General features: G+C 35.2%; 1 protein-coding gene across 1 annotated transcript; it reads left to right on the top strand.

Annotated features, from left to right (window-relative positions):
- The first annotated feature begins 134 nt into the window (after positions 1-134).
- Positions 135-15,854, top strand: LOC131531642 (uncharacterized protein C1orf87 homolog). Its single transcript, XM_058762564.1, has 9 exons — positions 135-265; positions 2,584-2,677; positions 2,919-3,032; positions 3,487-3,646; positions 3,970-4,098; positions 6,373-6,621; positions 13,848-13,916; positions 14,021-14,168; positions 14,262-15,854. Exons 3-9 carry the CDS (start codon positions 2,941-2,943, stop codon positions 14,429-14,431), a joined length of 1,017 nt encoding a protein of 338 aa, XP_058618547.1. The 5' UTR covers positions 135-265; positions 2,584-2,677; positions 2,919-2,940; the 3' UTR covers positions 14,432-15,854.
- The last annotated feature ends 1,536 nt before the right edge of the window (positions 15,855-17,390 follow it).

The raw sequence follows: 17,390 nt of genomic DNA on the forward strand, positions 1-17,390 counted from the left end.
GTTTAGAAAGGCAGAAACACAGGGATGTGCCGCGACTACTGATGCTCCCCAAAACCGGCTATTTCCTCATCCATTAAGAGCCACTTTCACGCCTTAATTTGCACAAATCAAACAAAATAGGGAACCGCGGCGCTTATTAGACTTGTGTTCTTCATCCACCACGTGCTGGCCTTTCATTTGACCACTACAAGTCCAATCAGAAGCACATTCTGCGCTCACGTTTCAATCCAAGACAGCGGATTAACCGGTTTGAGGTCCTCCACGGGTAATTAACCCAATTCTACCTGTCTGTATCTCCCTGTAGCTTATCAAGAATTGTGCTAAAATTAAAACTGATTCTATTAGCAGCTTTACTGCCATCAAATAGACTACAGACTAGTCCTTTATCTTGATGGATAAAGTAATTACACCCTGAGAGTACAGATCTGATAGGATCAGCATGATGGGAACACTGGCTGGAAGACTTCATCTGCCGTGGAACTGAAGAACAATAAATCAATCTTGAAATATGAGCAATGTGCTGTTGATTACTAATGTCATCTTGACCTGAAAGTACTGTCAGTGCTGCTCATTTGAAAGATTGGGAACGGAATGTCTACTTTCTGTGTTAGGTCACCCCCTAGAGGTGGCGGTTCATATCACCAGCCTTGACGCCTAAACAACTGAATCATAAAGGCCTAAATGAATTGATATTTTAGAAGTATGTTACATATTTATTTATTTATTTACAGAGTTAGAATATTGCCAGACTATTTCAAATTAAGTACCTTGTAAACATGCATCATATTCAAATTTACAACCTAAATATAAATCCTATTATAAAATAAATATTTTTATTCTTTTATTTATTACAGTTTTTTACAATCGTTTTTGCACTAATAACAGAACCTTCATGTCATTTTTCAAAACTCTAGACACAAAACTCAAAACAGTCATTATTTGTAACACAGTCTGTCCAATGTTCAAAACTTTTTGCATTTGCAGAAGCATTGGTTCAAAATACTAATTTATTATGAAATATCATAGGAACATTACTTTAGATCACCCACACACAAGATACCCACAATACACAGTTGTTAGTAGTGGGGGGTGGTCAGGCCCCCAGCAAACATCGTTCTGGGCCGCTCTCAACCTCTCCTCCATGTCATGGCCAGGGTAAAGCCTACCTCATCAATGGTTTTCATCAGCTGCCAGCTCTATCACCCTCTAAAAAGACATTTACTGTAGGAAAAACAAATACTGATAACAATGATATAGAATTTTGGGGATTATTTTTCTCTCCCAACAACAGGCATCTTGAAACTGATCATACCTGAACATGCTCAGTCCTCAGTTGCTTCACTTTCATAATCTAAACATTTAATATTGTTCATCATTTCCACTATGCTTCAAGAGTAATGCAACAGTTACGCAGCATTTTGAGCAGTTGTATCAGTTGATAGTTAGATCATTGTAATGAAATGAATAAACACTCAATTCAGATGTAATGTGCGAGTTGCATTTTGAAATAGTAATACTTTGATGTTAAGTTGTGTCATTTTGAACCGATGATTTTAGATCAATGAACAAAAGATCTTTGGTTTATGTGTATTGTATCCAAGCATTTGGAAAAAGTGTTAAGTGTTTTGATCACTGGTTGTGAATTATGTGTCTAGAGTTTTGAAAAATTACATGAAGGTTCTGTTATTAGTGCAAAAATGATTGTAAAAAACTGTATTGTCCAAAGCACAAATGTTACAGGATAAAATAAAATAAAATAAAAAATGCCATTTGTCAAACTCTCTTTAGGCTTTAAAAACCCATTTACTTACCTTATGTAGTCCAGTAAAAAATAAAATTAAATAAGCTTATTCAAAATATAAATATTATTTAAAAATATAAATAATTATTTATTCATTTATTATTATTATTACTATTATTATTATTATTATTATTATAGTACCTTTGTAGGGTAAAAATAAGTAAACAAACAAACAAACAAATAAATAAATATGCCATTGACCATTGCCATTTAGTAAGATACACCATTTTTAAGCATTCAAAACCCATTTACTTGCCTTATTGTATGAACAGGCAAAAAAGAAAAGAAAATTGAAAAACACCATAAAATAAAATAAAATTATGCAAAATATAAATATTCCAAAAATAAATTTCTTTATAAAATAATATTAATTTATTATTATTAATATTATTGCAAGGCTAAATAAAACAAATAATAAACAATATAATAAAATATAATAAAAGTAACAATAAAAATATGAAAAAAAAAAACAATAATAATATAAAATGCCATTTACAATTGCTATTCAATAAGCTGACCATGTTTAGGCTTTTGAAACCCATTTACTTACCTTATCATTGTGTAGTCAGGCAGAATTACTTTCTTTCAGAAGCGGACTATAATAAATCACTCTTATCTATGTATGTACTGGAAGTGGCTGTGGCAGAGACATTGGGCTGGCCAGGTAACCATGGCACAGTTAAGACTGTACCCCCCTGGAATCCAGAGAACCCAAGAGAGAACAGGCTGTGCTCTTATTTGTGGATATTGCTGCTCCTAACCTCACCCTGCTTGTATCTCAGACACATATCAGCTCAGGACAAGGGCGCTGGTCTGTTTAAGAGAGCTGTTTTATAGACCTGAAAGACACAGAAAGCAGAGATTCAGTGATAGTGGGTGAGTAAATGTTTTCTTTTGCTTCTTTTCAGCATTCAAACACCAACCAGACTCACAGGATTAAAGTATTTGATAGATTTACAGTCTTTAAAGTCAAATTGTCATTTCTGAGGTTTGACATCTTGTCATGTAATGCAGTGACATTCAGACTTTTTTAAGCATGCAATTCCTTTTCATGCCCAATATATGCATGTGTGTATTTGAACAATCACTCATTTGTGTCTCATTATCTTCTCTGTAGGAGCTTCCCACATCATGGATGGATGGAAAGCCACAGGGAAGATCATCATGCCACAGCTGGTGGTGAGATTGTTGGTGGGAAACAAATTAAGTATTTTACTGATGGGACAAAAAGGTAAAAAAAAAAAAAAAAAGAATAAATAAAAATTAAAATTAAAATGTAAAATGATAAACAAATTACATTTATTAAAAATATCTAAATATATTTGAAATATATCTAAATATATTTTAAATTATGTATAATTTATTTATTTTATAATTCTGAATTGTTAAATTAGAACATATTTTGGCAGATTATTTAATAATAATAAACTTGTAAACATTTATTATATTTAAATTTACAGCTCAGGCAAGATATAAATATTACTAAAAATATATTTTTTATTTTATTTATTATTGTCCACAGCACAAATGGTGCAGGATAAAATAAAAAAATAATTAATTAATTAAAATAAACTAAAATGCCATTTAACATTTAATAACATTTAATAATTGTTATTATATTTACCATTATACATTTAGTATTAACAATAATAAAAATATACAAATACATTTAATATTATATATAGTCCTACAGATCATCTTAAGGTAACAAACTGCTTGGAGCACAGACACAGTCCACCTAACAGAGTCACAGATGGAGATTCAAGCAGAAAATCACCTTCTCATGACCTGGAGCATCTGAGACCAGCTGAGCACACAGAAAACCTGTTAGATGCCCTCAGACAGGTAATAAAAAAAAAAATCAACTACATAAAAAAACTACACTGACTGTTAAACGTAATATCCAACTCACAAACTCAGTAATTTTGCAAGACTTAACCATTGTTTACCACTGTGTGATTGTCATTGACCAGTTTTCAGATGAGTTTAGAGGTCAAATGGTTGCACTGTGCATGGTACTGAAACCTGGTACTTACCAATCAAAATAACAGTGCTGTTCAGGGTTCTGAAATCCACTTCCCATTGTTTACTAGAAGGAAGAAATGTGCTATATAATCTGAAGCTAATGCAGAAGATAGCTGGATGCTAATGGTTTGGTAATGATCCAGGTACCTGACAGACGGTGTGTGACGGCACCATGTGGAGATCGATCACGATCCTACATACATCTGAAGTCCACAACCAACATGGGTTACTCAAAACAACTCATGCAAAATCCTCATATTACGGAGCCACAGGTAAGACATAATGTGCATGCGGTCTTTAATCAAATCAAACAAATACTACTGTTCAAATGTTTGAGGTCAGAAATTGTTTGTGTTTTTAAAAGAAGTCTCTTACGCTCACCAAGGCTGCATATACAGTCATGGCCAAAAATATCGGCACCCTTGCAATTCTGTCAGAAAATGCAACCCTTCTCTCAGAAAACTGTTGCAATTGCAAATGTTTTGGTACTCACATGTTTATTTTTATTTTTTTGCATTGGAACAACACAAAAAAAAAACAGAGAAGAAAAGTCAAATCTGATACAATTCCACACAGAACCCAAAAAATGCACTGGACAAAATTATTGGCACCCTTAACTTAATATTTGGTAGCACCCCCTTTGGAAAAAATAACTGAAATCAATCGCTTCCTGTAACCATGAATGAGTTTCTTACACCTCTCTGCTGGAATTTGGGACCACTCTTCTTTTGCAAACTGCTCCAGGTCATTCAGATTTGAAGGATGCCTTCTCCCAACTGCTGTTCTGAGATCTCTCCACAGGTGTTCTATGGGATTCAGATCTGGACTCATTGCTGGCCATTTCAGATCTATCCAGCACTTTGTTTGGAACCATTTCTGAGTGCTTTTTGAAGTGTGATTCGGGTCATTGTCCTGCTGGAAGACCCATGACCTCTGGTGGAGACGCAACTTTCTGACACTGGACACTATGTTCCGCCCAAAATTCTTTGGTAATCATCAGATTTCATGACACTGTTCACACAGTCAAGGCATCCAGTGCCAGAAGCAGCAAAGCAACCCCAAAACATCTTTGAACCTCCACCATGTTTGACTGTAGGGACTGTGTTCTTTTCTTTGAAGGCCTCATTTATTTTTCTGTAAACAGTGGCATGAGGCCCTTTACCAAAAAGCTCTACTTTTGTCTCATCTGTCCACAGTATGTGGTTTTGATTGATTGAGGTTTTGTCACATAAGTTTTGGCAAACTCCAGTCTTGCTTTTTTATGCCTTTGTGTCAGCAGTGGTGTCCTCCTGGGTCTCCTACCATAGCGTCCCTTTTCATTCAGATGGCGACGGATAGTGTGAGCTGACACTGTTGTACCGTGTGTCTGCAGATCAGCTTGAATTTGTTTTGAAGTTAATCGGGGGTTATTCATCCACCATTCAAACAATCCTTCGTTGTAATTTTTCATTAATTTTCCTCTTCCATCCACGTCCAGGGAGGTTGGCTACAGTGCCATGGGCTGTAAACCTCTTGATGATATTGCGCACAGTGGACACAGGAATATTAAAATCTCTGGAGATGGACTTGTAGCCTTGAGATTGTCCATGTTTTCCCACAATTTTTTCTCTCAAATCCACAGACAACTCTTTACACTTCTTTCTTTTCTCCATGCTCAGTGTGACACACAACACAAAGATTGAGTCAACTTTTCTCCATTTTAACCGGTTGCAAGTGTGAATTTTCTGACAGAATTGCAAGGGTGCTGATATTTATGGTGGCTGAGAGAGCTCAAAGTGCTGCAATTTCAGAAAGCACATGCAAATAGAAAAAGCACCAGCAAATCAAGAAAATATCTTCATCAATTTGACAGCAGGTGCTACAAATGCTCACAACACAAAGAAATAAAGAATTTTATTTGCAGCACGTTTCTTTGTTTGGTTGTGTTGTGAGCATTTGCAGCGGGTGTGTTGTCAAATTGACGAAGTTGTTTTCTTAATTTGAAGGTGTTTTTTCTATTTGCAGCGCGTTGAGCTCTCTCGGCCACCGTAGATATTTTTGGCCATGAGTCATTTAAATTGTAGGAATATTTCACAATATTACAGTTTTACTGTGTATATGCAAATACAGTCATGACTGTATTTGCATATACACAGTAAAACTGTAATATTGTGAAATATTCCTACAATTTAAATAACTGTTTTCTATTTGAATGTGTTTTAAAAATTTACTTTATTCCTGTGATGCAAAGCTGAATTTTCAGCATCATTACTCCAGTATCATTCTAATATACTGATTTGTTGCTCAAGAAACATTTCTCATTATTGTCAATGTTGAAAACAGTTGTGCTGCTTCATATTTTTGTAGAAACTGTGATACTTTTTTAATTATTTGATGAATAGAAATAATAAATATTCTATCAAATAAATTATTATTAATTTGACATTATAAATGTCTTTACTGGCATTTTTCCTCAACTTAATGCATTCTTTAAAAAAAAAAAAACACCACAAACTTTTGATAGTGTATGCTAAATTAAAAATAAAAGTCTTACTCAACATGTCCAGACAGAGGATCCAATTAAATCCAGTCCAGAGTTCTGCCTCCTCTCATCTGTCTCAGAGGAACTGCAGGATTTGGAACCACAAACATTCCACATCATCGAGGAGGAAGTGACATCACTGGATCCGTCTCGATCAGGAACCATCCATCAGTCAGAACTCACATGTCTGTTCCTCAGACTGCAGCTCCCTCTGAAGCTCAGCACACTGGCATGTATGTTCCAATCCTTCAGTAACACCACCGACCCGGAGCAGGTACTGCAGATCACTTATCAAGCAGAACCTCTGGGAATTACAGCAAATAATATTATTTGAGTCATTGTACAATTTCGGTGTCATATGCGTTCAGCAAAAATTAAACCCATTGATTAAATCAGAAATCTAAACTTGAATGCTGAATTAATTGCTCTCATACAAGTTTCATATTACACTGCACACCACTGACTGTTTTCATTATTAACCTGGGGCCCGTTCTTCGTACGTCCCTTATTACATCTGAGATGATTTGAAAGATTCCAGATCTTCTAATCCTGATAATTGATCTCTGGCTAATTTGGTTCTTCAAACGAATTTGCGTATTAGATTAAAATATCTGGATAAGATTACTGCGCGTTCTAGTGTTCCCCGAAAAGGGCAGATGTATCGATCCTCGAAACCACGATCAGCAATGCAGCGATTGGCTGGCGGCAAGACAGCAATGTAATGACATCATATCATTAAAAAAGACACCTGACGAAAAAGTTGACAAATTTCTGGACCTTTATAAGGAAACAGCCAAGCGAACAAAACTACATAAATGTTATAATAGATAAATGAAATGTGCACTGTTTTTAATTTATTTGTAAAAAATTATAAAGCAATTATTTCATCACTAATAAATCTTTCAATGAGTAAAACTGGCTGTGTCTATAGTATTATAGACTACACAACATAGTTATATTATATTATTGTTATATTATTTTCAAATTAATATTTAAATTATTATTATTTTAAATTATTGTCCCTGGACCAGTAGGGTACTCTTGTAATAAAGTAGTGGTGGCTAGGACAGATTTTAAGTATCAATTCTGCTTAAAAAGATGCAATCTAATACTGTTTACATGAAATACATGTGCATCTCAATAAATTAGAATGTCATGAAAAGTTCATTTTTTCATGTAAGTTATTTCAAAAAGTGAAACTTTCATATATTTTAGATTCATTGCATGTAAAGTAAAACATTTCAAAAGTTTTTTTTGTTTTAATTTTTATGATTAGAGCTTACAGCTCATGAAAGTCAAAAATCAGTATCACAAAATATTAGAATATTTACATTTGAGTTTGAATAAATGACCATCCCTACAGTATAAATTCCGGTTATCTCTTGTTCTTTGAAACCACAATAATGGAGAAGACTGCTGACTTGGCAATGGTCCAGAAGACGAACATTGACGCCCTCCACAAAGAGGGTAAGTCACAGAGGGTCATTACTGAAAGGTGTGGCTGTTTACAGAGTGCTGTATCAAAGCATATTAAATGCAAAGTTGACTGGAAGGAATAATTTGGGTAGGAAAAGGTGCACAAGCAACAGGGATGACTGCAAGCTTGAGAATACTGTCAAGCAAAGCTGATTCAAACACTTGGGAGAGCTTCACAAGGAGAGAACTGAAGCTGGAGTCAGTGCATCAAGAGTCACCACGCTCAGACGTCTTCAGGAAAAGGGCTACCAAGCCACTTCTGAACCAGAGACAACGTCAGAAGCATCTTACCTGGGCTGTGGAGAAAAAGAACTGGACTGTTGCTCAGTGGTCCAAAGTCCTCTTTTCAGATGAAAGTAAATTTTGCATTTCATTTGGAAATCAAGGTTCCAGAGTCTGGAGGAAGAGTGGAGAGGCACAGAATCCATGTTGCTTGAAGTCCAGTGTGAAGTTTCCACAGTCAGTGATGATTTGGGCTGCCATGTCATCTGCTGGTGTTGGTCCATTGTGTTTTCTGAAGTCCACAGTCAATGCAGCCATCTACCAGGAGATTTTAGAGCACTTCTGCTGACAAGCTTTATGGAGATGCTGATTTTATTTTCCAGCAGAACTTGGCACCTGCCCACACTGCCAAAGGTACCAAAAGCTGGTTCAATGACCATGGTGTTACTGTGCTTGATTGGCCAGCAAACTCGCCTGACCTGAACCCCATAGAGAATCTATGGGGTATTGTCAAGAGGAAGATGAGAGACACCAGACCCAACAATGCAGATGAGCTGAAGGCCGCTATCAAAGCAACCTGGGCTTCCATAACACCTCAGCAGTGCCACAAACTGATCACCCCATGCCACGCTGAATTGAGGCAGTAATTAAAGCAAAAGGAGCCCCTACCAAGTATTGAGTACATATACAGTAAATGAGCATACTTTCCAGAAGGCCAACAATTCACTAAAAATGTTTTTTTTTATTGGTCTTATGAAGTATTCTAATTTGTTGAGATAGTGAATTGGTGGGTTTTTGTTAAATGTGAGCCAAAATCAATACAATTAAAAGAACCAAAGACTTAAACTACTCCAGTCTGTGTGCATTGAATTTATTTAATACACAAGTTTCACAATTTGAGTTAAATTACTGAAATAAATTAACTTTTCCACGACATTCTAATTTATTGAGATGCACCTGTAAACCTGCTCCCAAGCAGGTTTAAGTTTACGGACCCGTTGCTATGACAGCAAGTCCAGGATGAGCTTCGAAGAACCAAATGATCCCAGATCAAGCGAAATCGTCAACAATCAAATCCAGCTAACTGAGTTAGCAACGTACGAAGAACGGACCCTTGTTTGTTTGTTTATCATGGTGACATTATTTTTATGACAATAAAAGCATATTGGTATTTTTCTTTTCTAGATTTTGAGATTAAACGTGTAAAAACGCTGTAAAAATATTTTGTGAAACCAACTATTTATTATAAATTATGATTTAGAATAAATTATTATAAACTATTATTTATTTATGGTCCGTGTACGTTTTGATCACATGTTTTTCAATTTTAAATTAAATAAGCAGAAACCAGAAAACGGTCGTTTTTTCGTTTTTTCATTTGTTCAAAAAAACTAAAAAATGAGATTTTTCGCTCGATTTTCGTTTTTTTGGTTCACCGGTAGAAAACGCATAAACAACTTCAAAATTCGTTTTCCCCTTGTGGGCGTTCATAACACGCCCCTTTCCGACGATTGGCCAACCAAATCTGAGCCCGTGACGTCATCCTCAGTTCGTTCAGCAAAATAGGTGTGTTCGACTTCATGCGGCGCCGCACAGACACTTTCTGCTCCCGATAGTGATGCTCTCGCAGTGTTTGCATACTCTTATCACAGATGAAGTGAACATGCTATATTTGTCAAATGCACAGATATTTTAGAAATGTTTTCATGAACAACAGAAACACTTTTTATATACTGCTTAATACAGGGCCATCTGTTCAAGAATAAAGTTCAACATAAACATGTACTATTTAAATACCAATAAGCCTTTATCAGTGTTTTTTATTATTAAATGTGACTCATTATAACATTGTGACTATACAGTAAAAAAAGCTTTTACTGTTCTAAAAACAGATTTGTGGGCAGTATTTTTTTTATCATTATGCAAAAATTATACAAAGGTTTGTACAAGCATACACAACTCACAACAAGCACAAAAACAAATAAACATTCATAAGAATATGTAAAGTGAATTCATGCCAGGGGTAAAATTACAACAATTTAAAGTAACAAAAAGCTTCATAGGTCTTTCTTGCTTTTTTGTTCTTAATTTTATCTAATGTAGTAGGCTACCATTTGTTTAATCTCTTTTTATAAAATGTTCCAAGTTTGGCTTAGCTTCCATTTTTTAGAAACACATGTTAGAAACACATGTCATTGTTGTCATGTGGTGAATTTGGCCAATCGTGAAACAGCTGTGTGGTCATCAGCGCTCCTGCAGTCGCTCTGGAGAAACTGCGCGAGCTGAGTCAGCCGGCTGCTCTCGAAACGCTCTCGCGGTACTTTGATGCCACACGTGACAGTGACGTGGCGTCGGCGCCGGTTCAAGTCGGACAAATTTTCTAACCGGCATGCACTTCTTCAAGTCAGCCGCCGGTCGGTTTTCATGGCGCCGCATGAAGTCGAACACACCTATTAGTCCTCTGCTGCTGTACGGGGCAGGTCCTAGATCGGGCTTTCTTCTGTGCAACCTAACGCGTTTCGCAGAAATATGTATTTCAGAAATTTTAATCAGCACCCAGCCTGTTTTATTTAGCTGTGCGTGTTGTTAAATCTGTATGGTGACGCTGCGCTACCCATAGACAGTGCTGAACAGATGAGAAGCACAGATTGAAAAAAAAAAAGAAATAAGACGTAGGGGGTCCCCCAGATATTTTTGGTAAAAAATAATGATAAGTCTGATTAAGCTCAAGCAGTTAGGATACAGTATTCGTTAATTAATTGTTTACGGTCATTCATGTGACTAAAGTCTGTAGGACATCAAAATGTGAATTCCTCAATTAGGGTCTATATTTCTAAATATTAATTAACACCAGTGTTATGGTTCAAAATACACTATTGCACATTTAACAAGAAAAGATGTCGATGACGTTCAGCATGTGTAGCTCTTATTTATCGTTAATGTTTGATCTTTACATCTTCCCCATCTTTTAATCGAAATATTATTAACAAAACGAATAAGACATGGCCTGTAGGCTACCCGAGTTGTAACACAAATAAATGAAAGACCTATGGATTTTCCCCTTACTGAAAAAGACATGCTTAGTTTTTGGTTCATTAAAACTGGCTAAACCTTTATTAACAAAATGACTAAGACTGATTACATCCGCATTAAAACAAACTTTTTCCCCATTAAAACAAACGCTCAGTTTGTGGTCCATTATTACTTTAATGGAGAAAAAAAAAAAGAAACTCACTTATAGGCTATTAAACAAATAAATATATATCTTTTATATTAACAAAAGCTCTGCGCGTTTGAAGCAGATGCTTGTCTGCTGTCCAACTCAACTAGGCTACATTATGTTGGGCGGCAGGCCTATTGTATAAAAATCGGTGGATGGCCGAGCACACCGGCACAAACCTTAAGAGTTAGTTATTTATCTATCTACTTATTTATCAACATGTTACTAAGCGTCGAGGGCTGTGCACACTCATAACATAAATCCTGGCTAAATGCAACATTCCCGCAGCTACGATTAGCCTACAGTAAAAATTAAATCCACCCTCAGCCGATTTGCATTTACAGTAGGCGAGTTACTACAGTTACTGAGCGTACTGTCTAAAAGTGCTCGAATTGAGGTACGCGGAGGTACGCAGAGGAATCACTGAATTAAATATAAATTAATGTTAAAACACTTTTAAAAGGTTTGCAAGGTTGCTAAATGATGCCTGTTAATTTTTTTTATAAAGTACTGTACATTTTTTTACTTTACATTTAAGTACAGTACAATTTTTATTTAACTTTTATGTACAGTGCATTTTAATTTAATCATTTAAGTTTTTGTTTACCTGTATGTAAGCACAGTGCAGTGTTAATGTTCAAACTGTTCTTACAATGTTTAAAGTGACCGACAATAATAAATATTCTTATTAGGAATAAAACACCCTCGTTTTTGAACTGAGCATAGCTGTAGCTGGATAATTAGGCCTACTACGCTACTGTATTTTAATGTTGGTCATTATGGTGGTACTTGGTGTAAAAAGTTTGAGAACCACTGCTATAGGGGGTCCCCTTTTTTGAAGAGGCTGGGGGTTGTTATGTTAGTGTTGCTATATCATTTATAAGAACAGGCTTTTGAGTTCATCAACAATATATACAAAAAGATACATATTCAGTCAATGCAATGTTAGGCTATATAACAAGCTATTGTTCATCTTTTTAATAGCTTACCCTAATTAATATTTGATGTGATTTCCAAATACATTGAAATAACTAAAAAAATTTAAAAAATTAAATAAATAAAAAAGTAGAAAATAAACTCACTGGAGAGTATCACTGTCAAATTCAGTAGCAATTTATTTGATTATTTAATCTTCATTTACTAATGAAAATTCTAATCTGAGCAATGGTGCAGCTGTCCCTTTGCGCCACCAGGTGGAGATTTCACTAATGAGTTCGTATGACTGCACACTGTATACTTCAAAGAATGTCATGCACAATCATTTTGATTTTCGACATTTTGGGGAGTTTTGATGCCATGAACCAGTTTTGATGACTTTGCAATAATCATAGACTAATAATTAATTAATGATCAGTTATAATTACAGACTTGTCACAACACTCATTTGTAAACCATTTTTGGATAAGTGTCTGCTAAATGATTAAATGTAGGCTAAATGTATAAAATGTTAAAATTTTAATAATGACAATTTAGTGCACGTTAATGTATGTAAGACAACAATTCTGACATTGTAGGGACCCCCTACGTCTATTTCTTGTTCTGCACTGTCTGTCTATGGGTAGCGCAGCGTCACCATACAGATTTAACAACACTAAATAAAACAGGCTGGGTGCTGATTAAAATTTCTGAAATAAATATTTCTGCTAAACGTCTTAGGTTGCACAGAAGAAAGCCCGATCTAGGACCTGCCCCGTACAGCAGCAGAGGACTATTATTTTGCTGAACGAACCGAGGATGACGTCACGGGCTCAGATTTGGATGGCCAATCGGCGGAAAGGGGCGTGTCATGAACACCCATAAGGGGAAAACGAATTTTGAAGTTGTTTATCCGTTTTCTACCCGTGAACAAAAAAACGAAAATCTAGCCAAAATGTAGTTTTTTCGTTTTTTTGAACAAATGAAAAAACGAAAAAAACGACCGTTTTCTGGTTTCTGCTTATTTAATTTCAAATTGAAAATCAAATGATCAAAACGTACACGGACCATTTATCATTTCATGTGAAGATTTTTATTTTATTTTTTTATTTTTTTGTAGATTTTAAAATGAAAGTGTCACGAATCTGGTCCGTGGCTTTCTGTCCGATTGCCACCAGAGGTCACCTTTCCATCATATAGACTCTCACACTACACAGACTGTTACACTCACACTGGACTTCAGTTCCCACAATTCATTGCACTCTGATTACGCACACGGCTGCAGCCAATCACACTCTCTACATAAGCCATGGACTTCCTCTTTCTCACTGCTGAGTGTTGTTTAGCGCATATCACTCTCCTAGCGATAGCTACATTACAGAGCCAGTCTAGTTTTCCCATTCTAAGTTCATAGTCTAGTCTTGTATTGTATTGCCTGTTACCTGATTCTTGCCTGTGTTAATATTTTTATACATTTTCAGATTTTCAAAAAAAGTAAACATTAAAAGACATCGATTTATACTATTTCAAATTATAGTTAAAGTGCATTTATGCATATATGGATTTCTATAGGAATTATTTTCATTAAAGTTTGTCATGTTGTCATATGAAATGATTTTTATGTTCTATCATATTTAGTGCATTTTACTCACCATGCTGCTTTGCAGGTACACTACCAAGACTTGCTGCAGTTCATACAGAAAGCTGTACAAGAAGAGAAACAGCAAAGTTTTAAGGTCTGTCAATGAGCCTGACAAAATATTATAATTTTATACTGTCAGCAGCTTTTTGAAATAGAAAAACACATTTTGATGGATTTTTCTGAACATGATCCTCTCAGGCAGAGATCTGGGATGCGTCAGTGGCCAGTACTGACCTGGAATCAGTGAGCGACAGGAGCAAAGTGAATGCAGGTCAAAGAGAAACATGGCTTCAGAGGTTCCAGAAGATGGAGATAGCCTTACAAATGTGTGACACCCAAAACACAGGTATAAAACCTTGTCTGAAGCACATTTTAGAGCACTGTGACTCAATAATCTGATTTTGTATGATGAAATTATGTTTTCAACACCGCTTTTTAGGATATGTGGATAGAGACCAAGCCAAACGCCTGCTACAGAACTACAGCCTCATCTATGATCTGAATCTGAGTCCTCTGAAGGTCAGCGAGGTCACACGTAACACTCAGCAAGAGGGCAAAGTTCACCTCGCATCGGCTCTGAGGCAGCTGAAGGAACTACACATTGCTTAACCTTTTCCTTAAATCTAAGCAAATGCTACAGCATTAAATACAGCAATAAATGCTCTGTCTGGGAAATTTTAACAATGACAAAAAATGCTTTTAAATTACATTTTTCCAACATTGAAAACTGAGTGAATCTCATATAAACAGATCATGTTTTGCTCCAAAAATCCAAAGAAAAAAAGAGAGATTTTTGTAAAAAAAATAAATTAAAAAAATGTAACTAAATGAATCACGTCCTAAATAAATAAAGGTCCTAAGAATAATCATAATTTTCTTTAATCAAAGTATTGTTTTTTTATTTTCCTTTTGATTTTAGGGTGAAATGAACCTCGACATATTCAGGTTTCACGACATTAACTTCCCCCTCACTTTCTGCAGTTGAATTGGTCAATAATCAACTGTATATTATCAAAATTTAGTTTTGGTACTCCAGTGTGTGCTAAAGTCATTTCTGGTCCATAATTTCAATATTCAAGTAAGAAATTGGTGCAAAAACAGGAATAAAAATTTTCTTTTGGTGCTCCAATGTGTGCAAATAGTCGTTTCTAGTCTATAATTTCAATATTCAAGCAATAATTTGGTGCAAAAACAGGAGTAAACAGATGTACATACGTCAGATGTGATCTAAAGTATATTGCATTACTTCTACAATGTTTTAAGCATTAGATACTGTTGCAGGAAATACTAATATGCAATACTGTAAACGAGCACAAGAGGGCGATATTTTACTGTAACACATATTATTACTCACGATTAAAACTAGATAATTAAATAAATGAATTGTGTTATTACCTCGAGCAACATGCACTGTCTTCTGTGATCCATGTTTCTTCATTGGACTTCAGGAGAACAAAATAATAATGCAGCTTACATGAAGATGGAAAAAGAAAAAAAAAATGAAGTTATACACCTCCACCCTTTATCTGACTTCTCGTTTAAGCATTATGTATGGCTGTGTATTATTACATTGCTGTTGTCTCGATATATTGATAGTTGCACTCTCTCAAATTTGCAGAGTAAATAAAACACGGATTTCCAAATATGTATGAAAGATTATTAAAGTGTAGCATAATTATTAACCGCTAGATGGCGAACAGCCGACACAAACAAATCACTATACGATGCTGTAAAAGACAAACTGGACTTTAAATGAAGTACAAACTAGTAGGCCTTTTTGTTGACGCTGGAATGCGCATTAGCAGGACTAAAATGTAACTAAAAAAGAAGCACAGTTTGTGATAGCCTACCATTTATAATGTTGTTAATATATATATATATATTTTTGTAATCAGTTATTTAAGGATAACACTATCTATCTAGCCTCTGAGATTTGTCTTTCCCTGTTCAAATAGATAGGATCTGTACTTACTGTACTTGGAAATATCTGCCTAGGGAGTGAAACGGTCCATAACACTGTAGCAATGCACAGACAACCACCCTAACATTGCAAACATTTGCGAAAATGTAAAAATCTAACTATGGTTTTTAATTGTGAACTATTAACTTTTATATTTTGATAAATTATGAAACTGACACATAATTTGGGGGACAAATTAGTATTTTAATTTCACAAATTAATTACCTTTGAATTTTTTGAATACACTTTGAAGCATATAACAACCACATTAAGATTAAACAAAACAAAGTTCACAGAATAAACAAAGTTTAAAAGGTTGCGTTCTTAGCAGTCCCCCAACATCTAAAAACTCCCAAACATATTCATATGTAGGTGTCTATTAACACGTACTTAAAATAGCCTATATACGTCAAAAAAGTGACAGACTGAGAAAAGGAAGTGTTTACATCCTATTTCATTTGCCAGTAGTCTAGTGATTAGTGTAGTGTAAACTATTGAAGTTCTCTCACACATGTAAAGCAGATGGGTTTTTTTTTTGCATACACTCTTAAAAATAAAGGTGCTTCACGATGCCATAGAAGAACCTTTAATATCTGAAGAACCTTTCTGTTTCGCAAAAGGTTCTTTGTGGTGAAAGAAGGTTCTTCAGATTATAAAAAGGTAAGAAAGAGATGGTTCTTTAAAGAACCTTTGACTTAATGGTTCTTTGTGGAACCAAAAATGGTTCTTCTACGGCATCGCTTGAAGAACCTTTTAAAGCACCTTTATTTTTGTCAATTATTGCACTTTGAACACACAGGCCTACAGACTTTAATCCAACAAGCCCCCTAGACTGTGCAGTGTCTTGAAAGAGAAAATACTTTCTTTTTTTTTTAAACTGACGTGGAAAATGTGACGTCCATATTCTCTGAACTGTTTCTCGTGGGACTGAAGGGTTTTTCACTAGAACCTTTAATTACAGTATGCCATGCTTCAAATCATTCTCAGATAGTATACCTTGTGAGGAAGTGAGACAATCAGCTTTATGTTATGAAAATCTAAGTCAGTCTGAAGTTCCTAAATCCAGACGTCATTGTGTTGGGATCTGGCTGATTACATCAGCGATCTCAGAGTATTTCTTCTCTTCCACGGTATGTCCCTAAAACTACTCATGCGTGTATATTCCAAATCAACTTCCTTGTAACGTGGGGATTTCCTACTGCTGTCTGTTAAATCCAGACCTGGGTTTTTTTTTCGTTTTATAGGGGAGAGCCCTTTAGCAGGGGTGGGATTTACCTGTGGCTGTAAAACACTCGAGCTACATGCTGTTTTGCTCTTCTTTTCTCACAGTGGCAAAATGTGTGAACTGTGTCAAATCATGCAACATTATTGTTTCATGAGCTGTGTTTTGCTATCACATTTTTGTCTTTCATATAGGCTATAGTTTTATATTATATATCCATAATTTGTATTATTTATATAATTTTTATTTTATTGTTATTTCAGCTTAATTTCAAATAATGAAAAATAATTCTAATATTTTTATTTTGAATTAATAACAACACTGTGCTATATGGTACTTTATATTATTAATATTATTTATATACTGCAGTACACATTTACCCAAAA

This window comes from Onychostoma macrolepis, chromosome 23 (assembly GCF_012432095.1).
Source record: "Onychostoma macrolepis isolate SWU-2019 chromosome 23, ASM1243209v1, whole genome shotgun sequence".
Lineage (NCBI taxonomy): Eukaryota > Metazoa > Chordata > Actinopteri > Cypriniformes > Cyprinidae > Onychostoma > Onychostoma macrolepis.